The sequence below is a fragment of the Staurois parvus genome, unplaced genomic scaffold, assembly GCF_062004578.1.
Source record: "Staurois parvus isolate SC_StPar_1 unplaced genomic scaffold, SC_StPar_1.0 ptg000264l, whole genome shotgun sequence".
Classification (NCBI taxonomy): Eukaryota; Metazoa; Chordata; class Amphibia; order Anura; family Ranidae; genus Staurois; species Staurois parvus.
In genome coordinates this window covers 12,111,212-12,137,288 of record NW_028318060.1, presented here as the reverse complement: position 1 = coordinate 12,137,288, position 26,077 = coordinate 12,111,212, and the positions used below count along the sequence as shown (strand labels likewise).

Here is a 26,077-nt window from a genome sequence, read left to right as displayed (position 1 = left end):
CTCTTTATTTTCTGACCATGTAATCCATCAAAACTACAATTACTGTGTATCTCTTGAGCTTTGCTTTTTATCTTTCTTGTTTAATTTTACCTCAAGCTGTTCTATAAATTGAATAGTAAGGAGCCTGTGCATATATGGAATTTTGAAGCAATAATATGCTTTTCAGATTCGTTTGATGCTGTGAGATAACAGATACTAAGAAAAATAATTCTGCAGAAACACAGTAACAGTATAGTTATGGCTCAATAAGCTGCATAGTAGGACAAAACAATAAAATCACTGGACAGCTATTTGTAAGAATCATAAATACACTGATAATCATAGGCAGTTTTTACCTACTTTAAAAATGAAAATGTTTATACAGTGTATATACAGCATAATAAATAATGCGTTCTTGATGTCCATTCTGATAAACTAGGATGATTACCACAACATCATTTACCATGGTAATGGCTCCTTTTTCTGAGCCATGTTTTTATTTTCTTGCCAGTTGGTCTCCTATTAGTAATTTGAATCATGATTGTAAAAAAATATTGTGGCGCCTTGAAGAACAAACCTAAGTAAGTGAATAACATCAAAAATATATAGATGGTGTCAGCATTAAGGCAGCAATGATAGCAGCTGCTCCTAAAAAGTGAAATACACTTGTTAAATAAAATAGGTAGGTGCTAAATCAATGAAATATGTGACAAATGATAACAAAATAATCTCACAACAACATAAAGTGACTTAAAGTCACAAGCAAAATATATTAAACATATGGTGAATAACAGTCCCATAAAATAATATTCCATAGATTAAAACATTTTTCTTTTTCACTACGTGTATGCAATAAGTGAATTCCTCACTCACCAGAAATTATTGACCCCGGTTAAGGTGGTCAAAAAGCGCTCTATGGTCATGCAATATGCAGACCGCCAACTGCAAGCCCTCATGGACCGAGCCTCCTGATCTCCCAATATGGAATGGTGATCCAAGGAACAAAGGATAATAACCCCCAAACAGGTGGTCATAAAGCTCTGGGCAAACGGATAATGGATGGATTCCCAATCCCAGGCTCTCCTCAAAATATAGGTAGTGCTCCAAGTAGCTCAAATAAACCAAATAGATAAAATGCTCTAAGTGTAGTAGTGTTTATTAAAGAGGATGGTACAGATAAATAGAATGACAATACACTCACATGTGAAGGTGCCCAATTACCGGCACTTAACTGTGCAGCCTGTGTGTGTCATAAATCGCACTGGTGATGGCCAGCGTGTGTTCCAAGCCTCGCTACCAGCGGGCCGGGTGTGACCTCACTTCCGGGTTCCTATGACACTTCAGCATGCGCTGACCACGCTCTGTTATTTTACATGGCCTACTACTTCGTGGCTGAGTTGCTGTTGTTCCCAGTTACTTCCATTTTGTTATAATACCACTAACAGCTGACCGTGGAATATTTAGTAGCAATATAGTGTATATATTTAGTGTATAACATTTGTATAACATTACCTTTGCAGATAATGCATCTCTCTTACCCTGCTCTCTCCATCTATCAGCATGCTTCTTGCACTGCAGGACACCTGTTTAACTCTTTGTGCTGCTTCTCTGTCCCTTAGGACACAGTTCATAAGTGGTAAAGTGCTATGGCTTACTGTGCAAAAGGTTTCCGTTTGGTGCCTTACAAAGCACAAAGAGCTGTTTACATTTTTTTAACCTTCCTTTGCACCGCAGCCAGGAGCTGCAGCTGAGCTTTGGTGTGAGATAGAAAAATACTGACATGTTGAAGATTTCTGCACCACACTGCACCTAACCCGAAGGCAGCTTTCCAGTGTGTTAACAGGGCACATTGAGAACAATTGTTTTCTGCGTGCCTTTGTGGAGATCTGTGGTTTTCCAATGCAGAAACACCTACTGCATGCTTCTGCTTCTTCATGTGTTTTTTGGTATGTTTTTGCATGTTTCATACAAGTGCATGTACAGTGCTTTGAAAAAGTATTCATACCCCTTGAAATTTTCCACATTTTGTCATGTTACAGCCAAAAACATATGTGTATTTTATTGGGATTTGATGTGATAGACCAACACAAAGTGGCACATCATTGTGAAGTGGAAGGAAAATGATAAATGGTTTTCCAAATTTTTTACAAATAAATATCTAAAAAGTGTGGTGTGCATTTGTATTCAGCCCCCCTGAGTCAATACTTTGTAGAACCACCTTTCACTGCAATTACAGCTGCAAGTCTTTTTGAGTATGTCTCTACCAGCTTTGCACATCTAGAGAGTGACATTTTTGCCCATTCTTCTTTGCAAAATAGCTTAAGCTCTGTCAGATTGTATGGAGAGCGTCTGTGAACAGCAGTTTTCAAGTCTTGCCACAGATTTAGGTCTGGACTTTGACTGGACCATTCTACCACATGAATATGTTTTGATGTAAACCATTCCATTGGAGCTCTGGCTGTATGTTTCGGGTCGTTATCCTGTGGAAGGTGAACCTCCTTCCCAGTCTCAAGTCTTTTGCAGACTCTAACAGGTTTTCTTCCCTGTATTTGGCTCCATCCATCTTCCCATCAACTCTGACCAGCTTCCCTGTCCCTGCTGAAGAAAAGCATCCCCACAACATGATGCTGCCACCACCATGTTTCACAATGGGGCTGGTGTGTTCAGGGTGATGTGCCACACATTAGGGGTTATTTACTAAAGCTGGAGCGTTCAAATCAGGTGCAACTCTGCACAAAAACCAATCAGCTTTCATGTTTTATTGCCAAAGCTTAATTAAACAACCTGAGGTTGGAAGTTGATTGGCTACCATGCACAGGTGCACCAGATTTTGAGTGCATCAGCTTTAGTAAATACCCCCCCCCCCATAGTGTTTTGCTTTTAGGCCAAAACGTTCAATTTTAGTCTCATCTGACCAGAGCACCTTCTTCCACATGACTTCTCACAAACTGCAAATGGGACTTCTTATGGCTTTCTTTCAACAGTGGCTTTCTTCTTGCCCCTCTTCCATAAAAGGCCAGATTTGTGGAGTGCACAACTAATAGTTGTTCTGTGGACAGATTCTCCTACCTGAGCTGTGGATCTCTGCAGCTCCTCTAGAGTTACCATGGGTCTCTTGGCTGCTTCTCTGATTAAAGCTCTCCTTGCCCACCCTGTCAGTTTAGGCAGGCAGCCATGTCTTGGTAGATTTGCAGTTGTACCATATTCTTTCCATTTTCAGATGATGGATTGAACAGTGCTCTGTGAGATTTTCAAAGCTTGGGATATTTTTTTAGAACCTAACCCTGCTTTAAACTTCTCCACAACTTTATTCATGACCAGTCTCTTGTGTTCCTTGGACTTCATGATGCTGTTTGTTCACTAATGCTCTCTAACAAACCTCTGAGGGCTTCACAGAACAGCTGTATTTATACTGAGATTAAATTACACACAGGTGGACTCTATTTACTAATTAGGTGACTGCTGAAGGCAATTGGTTCTACTAAACTATAGTTAGGGGTTTCAGAGTAAAGGAGGCTGAATATAAATGCATGCCACACTTTTTAGATATTTATTTGTAAATCACTTTGAAAACCATTTATCATTTTTCTTCCATTTCACAATTATGTGCCGCTTTGTGCTGGTCTATCACATAACATCCCAATAAAATACATTTACGTTTTTGGTTGTAACATGACAAAATGTGAAAAATTTCAAGGGGTATGAATATTCTTTCAAGGCACTTTAAGAGCATTTTTGCAGCATTGTAAGTGTTTTTTATAGTAACAATAATGCAAAAATGTTTGTATGCAGAAGTGTCATTTTAATAATTACATTAGCATATGCATTAAAGTTATGTCCAAAAGAAACTTAAAAGAGCAGTATGGGATTTTTTTTTATTCAAATTTACCTAGGTGTTATAGAATGGGTCATAGAGGAAAAGTTTTGCCCTCACCAGCCAAATTAGTTATTCTGTGTCAATCCTGCTAAGATCTTCCCACTTCCTTGGTATGTACAGCTTGTACACAAAATGTTGCTAGGAGGAGGTATCATGTGGTCATGCTAAAAAATGTGTCAAAAGCACAAAAAAAAATGGAAAAAGTGCATGCATTTTGATTCACTTTTTTAAGAAAAAATCTATAGACCCAAAAATCACACCATCCTCCACCAATTGCCCCCAGCTCTTTCAGAATCACACTGCAGGAAAACGCATAGGTGTGAACTGTCCTGTGGACCAGAATGAGAAATGGTTTGTTGTGCATTGTTGCACTATCAAGAACAACACATATCACACATTGGTGGATATAAGAAGTTACATGGACTGAATACTGTAAACAGTAATGTGACAACATAAATATGATGCTATTGCATATTATTATACATTATTATACAGGATTTATATAGCACCAACAGTTTGTGCCGCACTTTACAATGTGAGGGCAGACAGCACAGTTACAATACAATTCAAAACAGGAGGAATCCGAGGGCCCTGATCGTTAGAGCATATGCATTAAAAGGGGTAAGCTATTGCCCAAGCAAAAGACCAAAGAGATAATGACCTCTGCCATGCTCAGAAAGATATATTTTTAATAAAGAGATATAAAAAATTAGGAGTCCATAATGACCCTAGACTAAAGAGAGAAAGGGAGAAGATAAGGCCAAGGGCAGCCAAATATATCAGATGTAAAAAGATAGGAAAGGAGGAGAGAGGAACTGAGGGAAAGGGTTGGATGGATAAAGAGTAGTTGGAAGTTGTTCTAGGTATCTGGGGCCTAAAACACACCTTTCTAAAGCCCTCAAAAGGATCATAAGCCCCTTATTGAAGTGATGCCTGAGTGAATGATTCAGCCAGAAGGGCAGCATAGTCCCGTGAGTACTGGAAAGTGTGGCAACAATATGTTTTATTAAATTGCTCCTTTCATGTTTCATAGCTGCTGTCAGGTTTCAGGCATTCCATGCCATTAATTTGTTTACCACTGCAATCCACTGACCTACATTAGGAGGATCAGTACATCTGCACTTCTGTGGAATGCAGACCTTGGCTGCATTGAGCAGGTAAATCAGAAAGGATCTCTTATATCTGCACCTGGAGAGCAGAGTGATATGTAACAGGAATGGCTTCAGAGCGGTCCTCTAACAGCAAAACCTGTAGGTTTGTGGATCAGTCACTGTACTCCCCCCACAATGGAAGTAACTTGGTACACAACTAAAAAAATGTGCAAAAGCGTACCTGCATCCTGTTGGCAATGCCAGCAGAGAGGTGAAATTGCAAGGAAAATCATGTGTAGGAGGGTGAGTGTCCTGTACCCACATATCAATAATTTGTAGCCAGCCTCTTGGTATCTACTGAATATAGTATAGTGCGCAAATAAGAGGACACGGTTCCTCTGTTTATTCGTAAAGGTCCTGCCCAAATCTTGTTCCCATTTTCATAAGACGTTGGGTAGTGTCGTAGTTGTATACCTCACCATAGGACCAATGGAGGGAGAGCATGGCACTGATCTTGGGGATGGTCTGCTACCAACCCTACTGCTTATGGCACACAAATGGCTCTTTAAAATTCAGGGGGTTATACTTGGATATTATTGTGGCTGTGAATGAGCCCAAACTGCATCCTCCTAGGCTAGAAAATACAAACTGCTCTGAAGCAGTTATATGTGGATCACATTCACAAGATCAGACATCGCAGTCTTATACTGTATGATGAGAAAAGTTGCAGAGAACCTGAAATAAATGGTTTGCCCACTCTGTGTCCATACACTGAGTTGCATTATCTGCTCTCCATAGCCAGCACAGTGTTTTTTCACACTGTGCCTGCATTTTACATTTAATTCATAAAATACAAGGTACAGCCTGTAGTATCCTTTGGAGTGTTGCATATACAAACACTGCTACCTCCGGGGGATAAGCCTACATCCACACTTGATCCTTGCCCAGCTGAACATCAATACAGGTACATAGGTACAGTCAACAGTTGGAGTTGAGTACTGCAAGATTATATTAAGATACGTACCTTACAGCAATAATAAAGTCCTGACACATTTTCCATATAACTTATGACTACTAAGTGCCATAGTGCAAAACACATTAAAGCTTTTTAGCTGCTCTAGGGTTCCTATATGAAAAAGGCCTAACTCTAACTCATAGACTCTATCTGTGCACCTCATTAGAAGTATTCTCTGCATAATGCTATAAAGAACTTGTTCTGAAAGAGCCCAGTGACTAGAACAGTGAACTTGGTTTAAAGGGACAAAATTAAAGAGAACCAGTAACCTTTGCATTCACAAAACTTACTGTTCCACAAGCAACAGACAGATACTGCATAAACCTCAAAACAAAGGTTCGTTAAAAAAAAAAAAACTTTTCTATTACATATGCTGTTCTGCACACAGAATACATATATAAAATTAACATGATATCTGAGCCTACCTTGCAAGATAACTTTAAAAAAAAATAGGACTAGTTCGAGCCAATGGATTATTTGTATTTCAATGATTTTTATTAACTTTTTTAAAACAATTTAACAAAGAAAAACCAGAGCAAAAAACACGCCCACACAGGGGCTATCAGTAGCACATAAAAAATAAAGAGAACAGTGCTGTAATATCAACAATGTAAAAGGCGCTCCCACATAGGGGCCATTAAAGGCACATAAAATAAAGAGGAAAAAAGAGTAAAGAAGGAAGAAGAAAACAATGGATTATTTAATCAGCACTTTCGTCAAGAGTATGTAATTCATGGCACAGATTACAAAGTGCTGCAGTCAGGGCTAATAAATGTAGCTATCAGAGGTATGCCATATATAACATAGTCTGCAGAGTTCACAGGTCAGAAGTATGTCTGGGGTATAACGCAGGTTAGAGAGTTTAAAAGTCAGAAGTATGTCTGGGGTATGCACTGCGCAGCATGTTTAGTGTAGAGTGCCCCTACATTGGTGGTCAGTAGGGATTAGCTAAATGTATTTTGGTTTGGTTCAAGCAGGTTTGACAAACATTACAGAAGTTTGGATCCTGTGACACCATTGATCAAATATTGTCATTAACATGTTTGGTCAATGATATCTCCATCCAGGAAGCATTGTTTATACTTAGCTGTCATCCACCAGAGCTGTCATTCACAAGTGAGCAGTGGTCAGGAGGTGGGTGGGCATCATTCATCATGATTGACTTTGATCTGCATGGCTGGAATTTGTGATTGAAAGTGAATTTACACCATGGAACTTTTCTCATTTTTTTTTAAAATTATAGGATATATATATATATATATATATATATATATATATATATTATTCGGCTCCTGCTGAAAGGGATGAAAGTGCAACCTTCAGATGAATGCTCAAACAAGCAAAGATGGGTCTGAACCTGTTTTCAGACCAATCTCTTCCCTAGTGGTCAGTGAAGTAGTACCCCCTTTACATTTCTGGGTAATGTAAGGGTTATTGCTAAAGAATTGCCCCCTTTTACTGATGGTCAGTGGAGAAGAGTCCACTTATATATCAGGTCTGTATAATGCCTCTTCACCAGGGGTGGAGTGACCATTTGGAAACTCGGGCAATACCCGAGGGCCCGGGGTCAGTAGGTTGCCCCATGAGATGTCCCTGGTACCTTTTTCATAGGCTTTTTTGAGTTTTGGCAAGGACACAGGGGCCCCATGATCCCCTATTGCCCGGGGGCTCCATGAGTTGTCAGTCCTGCTCTTCACATGGGTGGATAGTTGCCCCCCTTACAGCAGTAGTCCATAAATAAATACCCCATTATATTGGTGGCCAGTGGGTAAACGCCATATACATTGGTTGCCAGCAAAGGCCTTCTTACATTGCTGATAAGTGGAGAAGTGATAATTTATATTAGTGGTTACTTTATTTTGGTGATCAGCGTAGTGTCATAAGCAGAAAACAAAAAAAGATGCATAGGCTTAGTGCATTACCAAATAAACATTTATTAACAATAAAACCAATGAGTGCTCACAAAAGCCTAAGACAGAAACAGCAGTATAAGCACAACCCTAGTGGCAGGGTGGTCCTGTTAGAACATGTTGTTGGCCTCAGGTGTGACCTGACTTCATCCCTACTACCTTTTAGCCTCACTTGCATTTTGTGTCTTACTCTCCAAGGATTCTTAGACTGGAAGTCTAGTCCTCCTTTGTTATTTCATGCTCTTTATACTGGCATGTTACAGGTTGTCACAGTAGTGTCACCTTACATTAGTGAACAATAGTGATGCGCCCCTTTACATTGGAGGTCAATGTAGATCCTTTTTGGGGTCAGTGTAGGCTTTTTACATCAGTGGTCATTAAAGTAGTGCTTCTCACTGGATGTGTGTGGAGAAGTGGCCCATTTTATTGGCAGTTGGTAGAGAAGTACATTTTAAGTCAGGGAAGTGCCCCTTACATTGGTAGTCAGTAATTAAGAACCCCTTTTACCCCTTCACTGCTAGGTCCGTATGGCATACGGACCTACAGCACCTCTTCTAGTTGGCCAAGTCCGTACGCCATACGGACCTACATTAATTCTCTGCTTTAAGCTCAAGGTCACTTCAGTGACCATGAACTTATGGCAGAAATGTTCAGCAGACTCTGCTGAACAAAAGGATAGCTCTGATTAGAGGCCTCCGACCCACCCTCTAACTGTCCCAAACACTGCTTTACCCTACCTGCACTAATTAAACCCTCCCCCCACCCCACCAGCACCGATCCCACCCCCGCAAGGTCTTTTTGAATATGCGGTTTCCCTGTGGTTCCCACACCCATGATAGCGCTGTGGGCTGAGATGCGTAGGAGTGCCATTCAGAATGAATGGCAGCCCCACGCATCTGGCATAAGCAGCTCTCTTCAGTACCTTTCTCTGTTTCAAAAATAGACATTAGAGGTCTGTTTAGACCTCTGATGTATCTCCAAAGCACCCCAAAAATAAATGTAAAGAACATTTAAAAAAACAAAAATGTACCACTATAAAAAAAAATTAGGTTGTAAAAAAAAAAAAAAAAACACAGTAAGGGTAGGACATGCGTCTAAACCTCCCTTGCTTCTGAAGCATGATGGCATGATCACCCTGCCCACCCTGCCCACTGTCTATTACAATTTAAGGGATGTTTGTCAGGCGGAAAAAATGCAGCTCAACCACACCCCCAACTGCAAGTCTAAACAAGGCCAAAGACCTCATTCACACAGGGCATACTATAGCAAGGCCATGCTTAGCTGCATAGGGATGCACAGGTGTTCTGTGCATAGCCATGCAGGCAGTCCCATTGATGTTAATTGGAATGCATCAAGACAGCCACTGCTCCCAACTTGACATCCTTGTGGGTTTATGACCCTGGACTCACAGTGTCTGCCTTTGGGACCATGGATCTACACCCGTATGGATGTCAAAGCTGTTCTTGCAGCTGCTGCTTCCCAGTTGACAGAATACCTGTGCATCCCTGTGTGGGTAAACATGGCCATCCATGTACATATGTTTTAGTACACCCCATTGAACGTGACCTTAGTAGGAATTTTGTAAGTTATGTTGTGGTATTGTGTGAAAATAAGGATTTTAGTGGTTTTTTAGTGAAAATAGTGATTTGATAAACATTTGTACAACTATTGTGGAGCCTAAAAAAAAAATCAGTAGCACCATCTTTTTATTCGTGTGCTTTCAGAAAATATATGGTACTGGGGGTCTTTTACAAACTCTGAAAGCTGTAGGTGAAAAATGAAAACCTCCAGATTTTTAGATATATTTTTGCATACGTTCAATTTTCACTATTTCACAAAAGGGTGCAATTTAAAATTGACAAATATTTATTAATTATTAACTCAATACAGCTTAAGCTCATATATTTAGTATGAATTTATCAGGAATTTTGTAAAATTTGCTGTGTTTCTATCTCCTAATGATGCTTTTACGGTATTTTTTAGCAAAAATATTGCGGGGCCTTTAAAATCAGTAGCAACGTCTTTCTATTCTACTGTTCATGTGCTTTCAGAAAATATGTGATTTGGGGAGTATTTTAAAAATTCTGAGAGCTGTAAGCAAAAAATGAAAACCTCCAGATTTTTAGAGAGTTGATTATTTACATTTTTGTATGAGTTCGGTTTTCAGCAGTGTGCAAAATGGCGCAATTTAAAATTGAGAAATATCTGTTAATTATTAACTCAATACAGGTTAAGCTTTTATATTTAGTAGGAATTTAGCAGGAATTTTGTAAAATGTGCTGTTTCTATCTGTTAATAATTTTAATGTATTTTTAGAAAAAATTTCATTTTGATAAACATTTGCGCAAATATCGTGGGGACTTTATATTCAGTAGCACCTATTGCGCGGTCATGCAATACGGTACATAAATGAAATTTACATCCTTTTTTTCCCACAAATTGAGCTTTCTTTTGGTGGTATTTGATCGCCTCTGTGTTTTTTATTTTTTGTGCTATAAAAAAAAAGGCTGACAATTTTAAGGAAAAAAAACAATATTTTGGACTTTTTGCTATAAATCATGTCCAGTAAAAAAAAATGTAAAAATCAAATTGTCATAAATATTTGCCGAAATGCATTCTGCGAGATGTCTTTGCTAAAAAAAAAAACCCAATACGTGTAAATTAATTGGTTTACGTGAAAGGTATAGCGTTTACAAATGGCGGGAAAGATACTGGGATTTTTAATTTTTTTTATACTAATAATGGCGGTGATCAGCGACTTATGGCGGTGATCAGCGACTTATGGCAGGACTGCGGCGGACATTCTGACACTGGGGGGAACTGACTTGGGGTCACTGACATCCCCAGTGACACCAATACAGTGATCAGTGCAAAAAAAAAACACTGACACTGTACTAATGGCACTGGGGAGGAAGGGGTTAACTTTATTATTCAGTGAAAGGGTTAACTGTGTGAGGGGAGTGTTTTACTAGGGGACGGGGGTGTGTACTGCAGGGAACACCACTGATCGGGAGAGATAAACTCTTCTCTCCCAATCAGCCTGTCAGGAGCTGTCAGGGAACTGACAGAGAGCAGAGTTACTGCAGTCCTGCTCTCTGTCAGTGATTGCCACTAATTGCCGGGACACAACCGGTAACGATCAGCTGTGACCCGGCGACTGACATCTGCGACCATGATCGGTGGGACAGGTAGGGCGGTGGCGCGCCTCGCTTGTGCCCCCTACCTGTTTTGAAAACATACGTTTTAAAACATGGTTTTGCCCAGCCGTGCCGCCCTGCCAACGTATTTCTACAGTGGCTGGGCGGCATGTGGTTAATGGAGAGAGGAAAGGATCCACTGCTCCCACACCGCTAGCTCTGACTCTGCTGAGTGATGATAAAGCCAGATCTAAGCAGGTATCTTCATAGATCACTCAGCCCTACATTGCCTGCCAGCCAGCTGGATATGGAAAAGCTATGGGCACCAAACAGAAAAACCCAGAGCATGTGCCCCAGGTGGTGGGGTTTAGTAACAGAACAAGTCCGGTTAAATGTAAATAACTACTATTTGCTATACCATAATCTAGATAAATTCACAGACCTGTAAAAAAAGGTTTTTGAAAATAAGGTTCAAGATTCTTAACCATGGGGTCTTGTTCTTGTTACATTTGGCTGGAGAATTACAACCTGATAGGTATGTTTGTAAAAGGGGAAAGTATTAATGACAGAAGCCATCAAGTTTTACTAATAGGCACTAGCAGTTTCTTTGAAATAAATATTCTGCATAATAGAAAGTACAAAGATAAGAATTGTCTAGACTATGGTATTTCCTGTCACTGTGGATGAATGTGATGGCTAGACAAGACGGGAAATGTATTGATGCGTTAGAATCTCGGTGTTGGCAAAGAGTTCTAAGAATATAATGGAGAGCAAGAAAAAATAAACAAATTAACATTTCAGAAGATCAAGCCCAACCTTTTACTAGATGTCCAGACAACTAGGCTGAAGCTGTCTTCTTTTGGACATGCTATGAGAAAAAACAGCTCAATAGAAAAGACATTTATTGCTGGAAAAGGTGAATGAAAAAGAATAGAAAAAAACGGCTACTATATATATATATATATATATCCTGTAAATATTGTTAGAAATTATTTGTCAGCAGTGGTTTGTGAAAGCACTAAATGCTTTACAAAATGTAATAAAATGCTTCTAAAGTGGGTTTACAGGAAAATGACAGTTTCATTACAACAGATAGTAAATAACTGCTGCACAAGCCATTCTTCTAATTGAAGAAGGCATTCTGCTTTCAGAACCTTTTCTCATTCTTCGGTAGAAAAAAGTAATTTGTTTTTTAGAAACCCAGTGTTTTTCAATAAAATTCCAAAGCCGATATGCCCCTTTGCATCCTAGCTGAACAGAAAAGCATTTGGTTTCCAAACTTGCATAGCAAAGAAACCCCCAAGAAAACAGAACACTTCTTCTAGCTGGAGGAGCTTTAGAAAGGTCCAGAAAAATACTTTAAAAAAAGCTTATCTGCGGGGGTTCCAAGCAGAGTTACCCATAAGAAACAGCAGTAGGAATAGATTTTGCACCTTCTGGCTGAAATTGAACATACTTATTAATACTTTCGTTCTCAACTCTAAAAAGAAGTAAAGCCACAAAACACTTCTGCCCTGTATTCATATACATCATTACTTAAAGTGTAATAGCCCTGCATTATCTCTATCTGCTCCCCCACAGTACACAGAACATGGAAATGCAATTATTTTAGTAAATACCTTTTCTCATCAGCAGTTAGAGTCTTGTGACTTCTATCAGTGTCCAGCAGAGCACTGGTTAAAGCTTGTAGGATGAGTTTTCTTTCTGCTCTAGGAGGATGCAGAACCCTTGACCTCTGTCTGGACAGTGCTGATTGGCCCTCTGTTGATCACATGAACTCTCCCAAGAGAAAAAAAAAACCTCTCTAGCAATACACACCAAACTGAGCATGTGCAGAGTGTATCCACACAATATGTCTTATCAGGAGATAAGAGGGGGACACTGAAAGAAGGGGAGGATCAGAGAAGTCAGGATCCAACAGCATTTTAACATAATGCAGATGATTAACCCCTTAGGTTCCACAGTGAATAGCACTAAAATCATTCCATATATGCTTTACTGCATATACAGACTGATTTTAATGTTGTGGGTTTAGTAACACTTTAAATGTATTTTTTTAAATGCAAGCAGTGTAAGTACCTGAGTCTGTATCAATCTCTCACAATTACCAATAAAGTAGAACTCAGACTCAGAACTCAGGGAGAAATACTACAAGGTGCCACTCAGCTGAGCTAATGTGCTAACTAGACATGTGCCATTCGTTTCATTACGATTCCAAATTCGGACAAAATTTTCATTATTCAGAGAGTCGGATGTATCCAAATCTCTGGATCACAAGAATAATGATTTTCAACTAATCTAAAATGAATTAAAATGAAAACAATAAATTCATTGGTATGTATTTGTTTGCGACTTCAGAGGGTTTTCAATAATATGTTTCATACTCTGCATTATTAAGTCATTGAAATAACAAGATAACAAATGAATCTCGATCTTCCAAAATAACTTCCAAACAAATCTGAATATGGAAAGTGAATTCCAAAAATTAATCATTCTACCAAAACGAATATGATGAAACAAAATGATTGCCTTAACAAATGAATCCAAACTAAACAAAAGAAATGATTTTGTTGTGTACATCTCTGGTGCTAACATGGAACAATCCTTATCCTTTTACTGTCCAGTAACAGGCTGGGGGAGGGATAAAACGTAAGTGTTACTTAAAGTTGCTTGTTAAATAATCCTAGGCTGGGCTTCCTTCCTTATATGTTTTCATAAATGAAGTACACATAAGGGAGCTAATTTACATGCCAAATGATCTGTATTTCTGTCCATCCAGCCTTGAGATTTACAAAGCTCCTCCACACAGCTCAGCCATTCTTCCAGGAGAGAAAACCTGAGTTTCTCTGCTGCTGTTAGAAGTAAATATGTCACCACAGGGTCCCTTATTTTAAAGCCTGAGCTTTAAAAGAAGGCAAGATCACTTTAAAAAAGAGAAAATTGCAGAATTTGTTAGACATGCATTTCTTATGATTTTTTTTGTTGCTATTCTGTCTCTCAGTGTTACAATACACCTACCATTCGATTTTTAGACTGATCATTTCTTTGTGAGTGGGCAAACATTCAAAATCAGCAGGGGATCAAATACTTATTTCCTTCACTGTAGGTATTTGCCTGGAGTTTAGAATTAATTGTACTGAAAATTATTTTTATATTTCAACACAAAACCCAGAATAATTTTATACAGGAAATTAGTTCCGATTTCTCCTCTTTACAATAACAGCAACAGTATTTAATTTGTTGATTGGATTTCCAGGAATCATTACCCCCTGCTCCTATATTTAATGCAAGCTTCTTTCTGAAGTTGGTACAGAGCTTGAAGCGAAATGAGAGACCCCCAGAAGCATGGAATATAGCATTGTTTTCAGTGGAGGTTTAATTTTTGCTTGCAAGATGCACATCTTAAGGCATACCGGAGATGTATATTTGGACTGACCATGTGAATATAATAGAGACAGAACTGCTCACTTACATGGGTTGAGTTACTAGAGACAAATAGGCTTTTAACACCTTCCTGCCCGACCTATAGCAGATTGATGGCCGGGTGGGACACTCGCCGTTGTGACTGGGCGTCATATGATGTCCTGTTAAAACAAAACACTCATGCGGCCACGGGGCCGAGCAGCGGCGAGATCTGTCACTGGCTATGTGTCCATGGGACACAGCCGATGACATATCACTACACAGGCCCATTGCCAGTGTCATGTGACCGCTGTGACCAACCCCAGATTACATGTCAATTGTATACAATGGATTGCTTCCTGTCATGCCATCCATTGTATACAATTATGTTGTGAGCTGTGACTGGTCAAGGCAGTCACATGATACAGACAGGACTAATCACAGCCCATCTGTATCACATGATCAACTTTGCCCAATCACTGCTAATCACAACAAAAGACTGAATGAATCAGTTTCATTCAGCAACAATGATTGCAAATATCAATGAAATACATTGATATTAGCAATTATAATGTGTTAAAAAAAATCCTGATCACTTGCCCAGAGTAGTTCAATGTTACTATGTTAACATTGTATTGCTTTGGTCATAGTGTGCTGAAAAATAAAATAGTAAAACAAAGAAAAAATGTAATAAAAAATAAAAAAAAATAATAGAAACATTTGAAAAAAAATTAATTAAATTATTATTATTGTTTGCAACAAAGAATTTTGACCTAAATTTATGAAGAAATGTTATTTTTTTGCTAAATTTTATAACAGAAATGAAGAAAAGTGTGTTTTTTTCAAAAGTTTCAGGTGTTTTTTGTTTTATTTAGCAAAAAATAAAAAAAGTAGCGGTGATTAAATACCACCAAAAGAAAGCTCTATTTGTGTGAAAAAAATTTAAAAAATGTAATATGGGTACAGTGTTGCACGACAGCGCAATTGTCATTCAAAGTGCGCCAGCGTTGAAAGCTGAAAATTGGCCTGGGCAGGAAGGGGGTATAAGTGGCCGGTATTGAAGTGGTTAAATTTGCAAGGGAATTTTCCTCAGAGCTTATTGAACGAGTCTAGAGACCACTGGTGCTTCATCAGGGATGAGCCAGAAGACAGAGACAGTTGACAATGGGTGGAAACAGCAGATGCAGGACTGGCAGGCAGCAGACTGCCAGATGCTTGGCTGGCTGATGACAGGTTGCTAATGCTGAGTAGGTTGAAGGGAACCAGGCCAGTAGCATACTGGTCAGGAAGCACTAGGCCTGGGGTGGGCAACCTGCGGCTCTCTAGCTGTTGTGGAACTACATTTCCCATGAGGCATTGCAACATTACAAAACTGACCGTTACAGCTATGACTTGCAGAGGCATGATGGAACTTGTAGTCCTGCAACAGCTGGAGAGCCGCAGGTTGCCTACCCCTGCACTAGGCAGACAGGGTGAGGCAGGATGCAAGGTCAGGCATGCCAGGGCAGTAACAGACAGTTAGATCAGGCATAAATGGCAGGCTGAAGAATAGTCAGGCCAAGGCAGGAGGCTAAGGCAGATTCTTGAAACAAGTCAAGCTCAGGGCAAGTAGCATTCAAGCGTGGGCAGAAGCAAGCCAGGTCAGTAACAGAAGTCAAGCACAAGAACTGGCAATAGGTTAAACAGAAAATGCTGTAGATCAGACGCACATCTGCATGGATACTTGTTGACCTGCGCCTGCACACACGTAGGCGCCTAGGAACATTATGTGCACTATGGGCAAGCCTTCCCTGACAATAAAGAATAAAAATTGTTAATGTTGAATGAGAGAGTTTAGTTCTGCTTTAAGAATATCTAAGTTACAGCATGCAGACCACCAAAGCACATAGAGAAATGCAAGCCAGAGCTATTATTTTTGTTTTCTGTTATGTAGAAAATGCTTCAGAAATGTCTTTCTCCCTCAAATCTATATGCACAAAGGGCTTCACTGAATCCAGTGGAAGAAGCATATTAAAGAATGTATTATATAGTGAGAAGGAACATCCTAAATGGTAAGCAGATGCTCCAATGTTGAGGCTATTTAAAACAAGCCAAAGTCAGCATATCAAAACATTAAAATGACAATATTTTATATTTTACATTCCTGTAACATGTTTATTCGATCTTTGCAGCTGACCTGACAGATCCATGCAGGTTCATGGCATGCGATGATTTCTCAGAATGTTCCATAAACCCAATGACCAAAGAGGCAACTTGCATATGCACACCTGGCTACAAAAGTATTGATGGACAACAATGCCAAAGTATTTGTGACCTGGAACCCAGCTACTGCTCTGAAGGTGACATTTGTGAAATTGAATCTGGGAAAGGAGCAGTCTGCAGGTAACAATCAGTTTAACTGTTAGATAATAAACAGCAGAACAAGTACTATATAATGTGGTGGTGGAGTCTGGAATAAACCTAACTTTATAAACCCAGTGCACTATTTTTATCAGAATTTTAAAAAGTCCCTCCATCTTCCTACTTATACCAGTGTGGGGCACAAGCCAAGAATAATAATATTAATAATAATAATAAGCAAGGCTGAATAAAACGAACTTGAAAAAGGCACCCCTTTCCCCTTTTTCGCTTACTTAAAGTAATTAAGTAACTAATTAAAATAAGTAATTACTTAAAATAATTACATGGGTAAATAACCCATTGAGGTCTTCAATCCTAATGGTTCTACTCTTTAATGTCTACTTGAAACCACTGAGTGTCAGGACAGGAAGTGATAAGAAATAAACATAAAAAACAATGCTAAAATCTAAAAAGAAGCTTTCCACTTCTCTTATCTGGAAATAAGCAGCGTCTAAATAAGTGAAGTAAGATAATAATCAAATCCCATGAAATGTTAATTCGAATGCAAAAGAGAATGTCCCCTAAATCACCACAGTATAAGTTATGTGTTCTCTTATGCCAGAAATCTTCAAATATATCAATCCTTTAATCACCCTTATCCTTCAAGTGAAAAGGAGGCTTATCAGAGTTTGACAGTCCTTTATAAATAGCGAGTCATACATCATTTTTCAGTACAGTCTCAGCTTGCTCCAAATTCTATGGGAATCCTTTCTTCAAGGTACGTCTTTTTCTCTTCAAAAGTATCCTTATAGTATTGGCCCAATCAGAGTCCTTTTGGTGTACCCTTTTTGATGTTAAGGAGTCCTCCTAAGGTTGTTCTACAGAACCCACAGGTAAAATTCCTCAAATTTGTTCCCTCCAGTTCAGTGCACAAAAAGGAAAAATCCCATAATGTAGTATTTTTATTAAAACCATAAACTGCTATGAAATAAACCACTTCTGGGTTCAACATGACATCACTTCCAGTCCAGAAACCTAACACAGCCACCACATTTATGGATCAATGCAATATATTACATTGTTGTTTTTGGGCTTAGGTATGCTTCAAGGCATATTTTGCTATTCTGGTATAGCTAGTCTCATAATGTACATACAAGGAAGCATATAGTTACCTAATTAATCTGGTTGAAAAAAGACACAAGTCCATCCAGTTCAACCAACAGAAAAAAACACACCACACAAGCAAATAGAAAACCTCCTAATACACTATTCTATACCCACAGTTGATCCAGAGGAAGGCACAAAACCCAATAAAGAATAATCCAATTTGCTCAAGCAGGGGAAAACAATATTTCCTGATCTCCCAAGAACCAATTGGATATTCCCTGGATCAACTTTACCTATAAATATTAGTATCCAGTTATATTCTGTGTATCTAAGAAATAATCCAGGCCTTTTTTAAAACAAACTACTGAGCTAGCCAGAACCAACTCTGGAGGGAGTCTATTCCACATTTTCTCAGCTCTTTCTATGAAGAAGCTTTTTCACCTTTGGAGATTAAATCTCTTTTCACCCAGGTTACAAAAGTGCCCCTTGTCTTCTGTGATGACCTTAAGGTAAATAACTCTACACTAAGTTCTCTAAATGGACCACTTATGTATTTATATATGTTGATCATATCCTCCCTTACACCCCGGTCACTTCAAAGCCGACTTTGAAATTTTGCGACTTACAGTGACGTCGCACAATTTCAAAATTAGGTGACTTGCCAATTTTATTGTGATTTGCAAGACATCTGACACAGATGCCTATTCAAATCACAACAAAAGTAGTGCAGGTGCTACTTTAGAAATCGGTGATGCTCCGACCAAGTCGGAACAGCACCGATATGACCGCTCTAATAGCGGACAATAGGGTGCGACTTGGCATACGATTTGCAAGTCACAGGGTATGCAGATTGCTGCCAAGGCACACCTGATGTGACTGGGGGCTTAATCTCCTTTTCTCAAAAAAGAATAAATTCACTTCAGCTAATCGTTCCTCATAGCTAAGCTCCTCCATGTATCTTATCAGTTTGGTTGCCCTTCTTTGCCCAAAACTTAACTGCATATTCTAGATGAGGTGTTACGAATTATTTGTACAGGGGCTAAATGATGTTTCTTTCTCTGCAGTCCTTACCTCTTTTAATACAAGAAAGCGGTGTTTGAGCTAAAAATCCCAAAAACAAACAAAATGAAACTGGTGCTGAATGTGGCATCATGCTGTGGTAAATGTTTAGCAATTTCTAGCTTTACTAAGATACTGAAGCTACTAATCATCAGATAGAAACATACTTGGCATTCAGTTTTTGTTTGTCTCTTTTGTATTCAGCCTTAATGAAGGAAATTGCCACTACAGTGAGCACTTGGCTGCTCATCTAGGTGTCATCTGGGTCAAGCTAATGACTAATCTGATCCTTGACTTTGACCCTAACTGTCTGCCTAATATGCCATCACTAACTTGAATATTATCAGGTAAATTAGGTTTTGCTTTTTAGTTTATGTGCATAACAAGCATACTGCAAATATACAATAGTTACATTTGTTTTTGAATGTACAGCTGCTTAATGTTTAGAACAAGGACAGAAACACACCTACACATATGGCAACCATGTTGTTATTCCAAGGCATAGAAATTCATGACTGTTCCATGAAATTTAAAAGTACAAATAAATTTTGGGGTTATTATGTAACTGGATAATGCTGAGCAACATCATAGGCTTTTTGACTTTCAGATAGCTCATAATTCCTTCTAGAAAACATTTAACTGTTACTATTTTACTATTTTTTCTGCCTAAACTCAAAAAGGCAAGACTATGAATACAATAAATTATTACAATTATATAAAAGACTGCACAGGCAGCTAGTCTCTATAGTTAATCATAGCAGGATGGTTATGATTGATATTATTACATTTTTGTTGGAATATGTATTTACATCTTTATATCAGTTTGAGCATTCTGTTGCAATTTTTGGTGACTTGATGTTTATATGGTATGTAACCCTTTGAGACTTAAAGTGGTTGTAAAGGCTCAATATTTTTATCTTCATGCATTCTATGTATGAAGGTAAATACCCTTCTGTATGCCGCAGCTCCCCCAGCACCCCTAATACTTACCTGAGCCCCATCCAGCAATGTGCACAGGAGCCTTGGCTCTCCAGGGACACTCGCTCCTCATTGGCTGAGACAGCCAGTGAGCCAATGAGGAGGGGGAGAGAAGCCACGGCTCTGTGTGTGAATGGAAATGCAGAGCAGGTGCAAGCCTGCTTGGGTTCCTCCATAGCAAGCTGCTTGCTCTGGAAGCACCCAGCAGGAGGGAGGGGCCAAGAGCGCAGGTGGGGAACACGAGAAAAGGAGGATAGGTGCTGCTCTGTACAAAACCTCTACACAGAGCAGGTAAGTATAACTTTTTTTTTTAATTGTTTTTAAAATCGCTTTAAGATGCACTGACACTATACTGCATAAAACAGGCTTTCCTCCCTGCTTTCTGTACCTGTATTGGGTGAAACATTAGAGAGAGACAGTCCTGTGCGAGGCTTTGGTGCGCTTTGTCTGGCTTTAATAAAGTTGGATGTGATTTGACATCTGCAGTGTTCAACTTCTTGCTTTCCTGCAGAAACAGGGTCACTTTAAGTATACAATCTAATTGTACTTGAAATGTTACCTACCACTTATTCTGATTTTTTCTTTAATTGAAATTTCCATAGAAAAATCTTAATAGTGAAAGTTTGTAGCTGAAGTCAAAAGAAATCAATGCTAGGCAAGTTAAGTTATGCTGCTATAATGTAACTATTGTGTCTAATTACCCAATTGCCCTCCAGATGATTTACCCTTCTTCCTGACCACGGCAGTTTTTGTGATACCGCGTTGCATTACTTTAACTGACAAGTGTCATACAACACTGTACCCAAATAAAATTTACGTCCTTTTTTCCCGCACAAATATAGCTTTCTTTTGGTGGTATTTGATTGCCTGTGCAGGTTTTTTTTTTGCTCTATAAACACCTACAAAGACCTACAAGTGTGAGAAAAAAAACAATATTTTTGACTTTTTGCTATTAACCTCTTTATGCCGGCCGCACACAAATGTGTACAATTAAGAAAAACATATGTGCTGAGAGCGCGCACGCTGCACGCTCCCAACACACATGTCCGGTACTCACGGAAAGGTCCCGATCTCCTCTTTCGATCGGGACCTTTGCAGATCATGTGACCGCCGTGATGGCAAATCACGGCGGTCACATGACCCTGAAACCCCGCCCTGCCTCCCAGCTTCTGAAACCCTTAAAGGGCCGGGAGGCGCCGGCACGAAGGGGTTAAACATGTCCAGTAAAAAAATGTAAAAAGATCAAATTTCATCATAAACTTAGGCCAAATTGTATTCTGCGACATGTCTTTGCTATAAAAAATTCCAATATGTGTAAATTAATTGGTTTACGTGAAAGTTATAGTGTTTACAAATGGCGGTATATATATATATATATATACTAGTAATGGCAACAATCATCAAGTTATAGCGGGACTGCGGTGGGCATTCTGACACTGGGAGGAACTGATTTGGTGTCACTGATATCCCCATCGACACCAATACAGTGATCAGTGCTAATAAAAAGCACAGACACTGTACTAATGGCATGAAGGGGTTAACATCAAAGGGTTAACTGTGTGACCTGTGTGTGTTTCACTGTAAATGCACTGCTTTGTATGGCTCTGCTATGCAGTCATACAAAGCAGTGGGCAGGATCTGACAGGGGAGAGATCTGTATTGTTTACATACAGGTCTCTCCCTCGTCGGAGATACTCGGTGATCACCGGGTGCCAGCGAGTAATCACCGTCCAGAACCGGTGATGGACAGCCGAGGCCGTGAATGGCGGCGCAGTTAGGGCGTGTGCACGGCTCCTGCGCACCCCCTACCCGGAACTGCAAAATCACGTATATGTGATTTTGCACACCCCTGCTGCACTGTAGCAGTATTTCTGCTATAGGGTGGTGGGGAAGCAGTTAATTATACATGTTGACCCTGAATTCCATAGGCCATAGTGCATCTGATCCATTTGTATGCATGTAAACATTAGAGCAAAAATTTACATAGGTACAACCGAAAATGTGTACAACCAGACTGTGAAAGCAAGTTTTTCTAGTTTAGTTTTACACAGGTAAACAGAGCATTGTGAATGACACGGCTGCAATATGAGCTTGAGAGCTGAAAGATAAACTGAAAGGTTTCACCTTTAAGTAAAAAACTAATAAATGCACATATTTTTGCAGGTAAAAAAATGTGCATTTAATATCTGTTTACAAAAGAGAGTGTGAAGTATTGCACCCACGATCAGTGGATCACAGGTACAATGTCAGGCACCTGCATACGCTCCCTTAAACATTCTGCCTTTATCCCTGCATTGGCTTTCAGTTAAAGCCAGAGGAAGATTCCATAGCATGGGGGTGAGGGTATTCAATGGCAATATTTTACATGTTACTCTCCAGATATGAATGTAATATATTACATGTTGCTAAAGCTGAACCTATCCTTTTATATAATTATCTGCAGAGAAGTGATATTGAAAGAAAAATAGGCTAATCAGCTGAATAAAACAATGGCTATGCGTAATACAAGCAATAGACTACATTGCTTATTACCTTTTTCCACATTAAAAAGATACCAGACGGAAGGACTTATCAAAAGAAAATATAAACAGAAGAATATGGGCTATAGTCTTATTTTGTACCTTATCTGCACTCTGCAGGTTAGCATCTAAGACAAATATATGCCTTCAGCACAAACATTAATATGCCATTGTGCCATTGCCATTTAAATCCATGAAAATAAAAATGATTTCTATTGGCTTAGCACATGAGTTATACTAGGAAGAACCAGCAAGTGCTCATATCTTGCTTTATATTATTTATTTACTTAGTGGCTCCTCTGCTGACCTTTTTCCACAGCTGTCCTTTTCCATTTCAAAATCTCCAGTAATCTCTGTAATAAAATACAACAAATGGCATAGAGCCCTTAAAACATTAATTGCACTTACTGCTACTAGTAAATAGGCTTGAGTCATAGGGAGCTGTTCAAGGGAAATCACAGCAGACATGTTTCTATCATTCTTTGTTTTTTTTCCCTTTTCATGCTTTACCTAAGCACTGGCCCTATTTCAAAGTTAAAAGAAGCAGTCCTTTTATGACTGCCCTACTATAGGTTGCATTACTTTTTAAGGAAGAGAATTACTGGGCTTTTCAGGGAGATATTCAAATGGCTAGAAGATACTCAGAAAACGCACATTAGACAGATAATACACAATATTTACTGCAACAAAGATATTTTTTAGTGAAAAATCTGAAGCATAATACAGAGTACATTGACATTGACATCTCCCTGACCCAGATATGAAATCTGAAATGAAAAGGTAAGCAATCTCAAAGACATAGAAATAATCTTTCTTTAAACCAATAATGTTTATAAATGTATACATATATTTTGCTTGTTTTGATCAACCTAGTAATAGATTAATCTCAAAACATCTACGGTATATGAATTTTATATTTGACTAGTAAAAGTGAGCCCTTAGGTTGAATAGGGTGATATTCCGGAGTCATTTAAAAGTAATAGTGGTACAAATAGCCTCTAGTCAAAAGATATTAATGTGATGATTAGGGTTTTGTTCTATAAAACATACCGCACAGTATACAGACTTCCGAAGTATAGATTACAATTAGAAATAATGTTTCTTTAATCCAGGGAGTTTCAATAATGTGTATAAATTTATACATATATTTTGCTGGTGTTGATCAACCTAGTAATAGATTAATCTCAAAACATCTATATGAATGTTATATTTGACTAGTAAAAGTGAGCCCTTAGGTTAAATAGGGTGATATTCCAGATTCATTTAAAAATAATAGTGGTACAAATAGCCACTAGTCAAAAGATATTAATATGATGATTAGGGTTTTGTTCTAAAAAAAATACAGTACAGTATACATACTACAGAAGTATAGATTATATAACATACAAAGTGGTGGATATGTAGCATATAAAACACAGCACAGTGTGCAAAATGGAATGGCATGGATTGTATAATATACATCACAGTATACAGAGTGGAGCAATATGGAGTATATAACATACAGAAGAGAGTACACAGAATGAAATGTCCAGCTGTGCTATATGGTCAGGTAGAAGCTGTGCTATATGGTCAGGTATGGGGAGAACTGGGGAGTCTCTGTTACACCAGATAATGCACTCCCACAACAATAAAGAATAATCTGTATGGGCTTGTTCACATAAAAGCTTAAAGTGGTTGTATAATATGAACAATGAACAGAGCATGTCCCTCTAGTGTACATTTCTCAATCCAGAGTACTAAGTGTCATTTCTGTCTGCTGCCTTGTCCCTCTGCTATCTGAATGAGTCCCTTCTAATGAATTTTTCTAACTCCAAAAGAAAAATGGTGACAAAAACCGGAAAAATGGTGAAATATGGAGGCCACAGCCTGTGATTGACAGCCTCGGCTCTGTGCATGTGTGCTGTGTGAAGGAAGGTGTGTCCCTTCCCTCCAATTAGCTGTCATAGGTCTCCTCACTGATGTAACTTCAGCTCTCCGCCCACAGCTTTTCAGAGATGGGAGATACTGTGTCAATTCTGCACTTTGAAATCACCTCTTTGTATATCCTGAGGCCAGTCACTTCACTGGGTATATGTGAGGGTTTACAAGCATTATAAAGTATATGTAAACCCTCACCTTGTAAAACAACCCATTCAGTGTAAAACAAAAATGAAAGGCAAAACATTTGTGTACAGAGCAAGGGGAAGAGAAACAACAGCCACTGATCTCCCCAGTAAAAGGCTAGGGAGGGAGGGGAGAGTTGGGGTGCTGGGGTGTCAGGACAAGTCTGATCCTTGGAGGAGAGCAGGTAAGGTGGGCATAACAGCACCAGGGGATTATTACTTGTGAACTTTTAAAAAGTTAATGTCACTTTTCTCTGCGTGAGAATGAGAAGTGAATTGGAACTTACACAGGGCTTAAGACTCGGTCAACCTTCTAGTGACAGCGTTGGGAGTCTGGGGAAGCCAATCACCAAGTACCAGCCTGTCACATGCGAGGAACAGGAGTAAGCTACATGATTCCCATACCTACAAGTATCAAGTCATTGTCTTTGCTTCCTGTAACCAAATGGAGCAGCAGGGGAGCCAAGGGAAGTAAATAAAAGAAGCTTATTGGGCTGTTTTTGAAGTGAATTTGTTTATTTGCCCTACATGTGCTCACCTTGGTGACTTTCTCACTGCATTTAAAGGATAAGTTAATTTTTACAAAAAAATAATAAATGCACCTTTTTTTGCAGGTAAAAAAGTATGCATTTATAATATTTTTTGTTAGGGACATGTAAAGCATTGCACCCACAATCAGCAGATTGTGGGTGTAATACTACGGTCCTGCAGACTGTCTGCATATCTGTCTGCCCATACATCTGATACGGGCAGACAGTTACACACTGATAGGAAGGTCAATGAACCACCTAGAGCGCTCAACAACACCCTGGTAGTTAATTAAGGACTACAAGCCGACAGCTGTAAAGGCTGTTGGGACTTGTAGTTTTCCCATTTACAGAACACTGTTTTTTCAGATTGTGACAGCTAGCAGGGGAAGAAGATCCCCCACTAGCTGTCACAATGGGAAATCAGGGGTTGCGGGGGGCGGTGCATTTGTAACATGTTACATTTGTAATATTATCTTATCCTTTTAACTGCGCTTTAGAAAACTGTGGTTCTTTTTAACATACAATTTTTAGCACAGATAAATGAACAAAGCCATTGCTCTTTACTGTTGGTGAGCTTGCAACTTAGACATCTAGGCCTAAGCTCACCATGTCACCTCTTAAATCTTCAAATTTGTGCATATAGATGTGTGCATTTAAATTTTAAAATCTCTTTACCTCTGTAAACTTTTTATGTAGTAGTGGTTCAAGTCTGGGAAGACACCCAGCACAGTAAGCTATTTAATCACATAAACAATATTAAATAAATGTAATAATATAAAAATATATTTTCCAGAAGCTGAGCTTGACTCAGTGTTCTCTACAGAATCAGATAATCACACGAGTCAGCTTTGTTGTTTTTCAGAAAAGACGTGTCAACCTAAGGTGGCAATACTTACTAAGTTGTTGTGTTTGTCACAAACGTACAAAGGGAGGTATAGCACAAATGCTTTATTTAATATTGGAGAACATGTTACTGATACTTGATTTATTCCAGTATGTATGTTAATACATTGGATCTTAGAATGATGCAG

At 38.9% G+C, this 26,077-nt stretch overlaps 1 protein-coding gene across 1 annotated transcript in view; it reads left to right on the top strand.

Moving 5' to 3' along the window:
• IMPG1 (interphotoreceptor matrix proteoglycan 1) overlaps positions 1-26,077 on the top strand; it is a 229,709-nt gene that overhangs the window by 177,666 nt on the left and 25,966 nt on the right. The window contains exon 15 of the mRNA XM_089681308.1: positions 16,583-16,793. Within this exon, the coding sequence (XP_089537434.1) occupies positions 16,583-16,793 (211 nt within the window). The remainder of the gene's footprint in view (positions 1-16,582; positions 16,794-26,077) is intronic.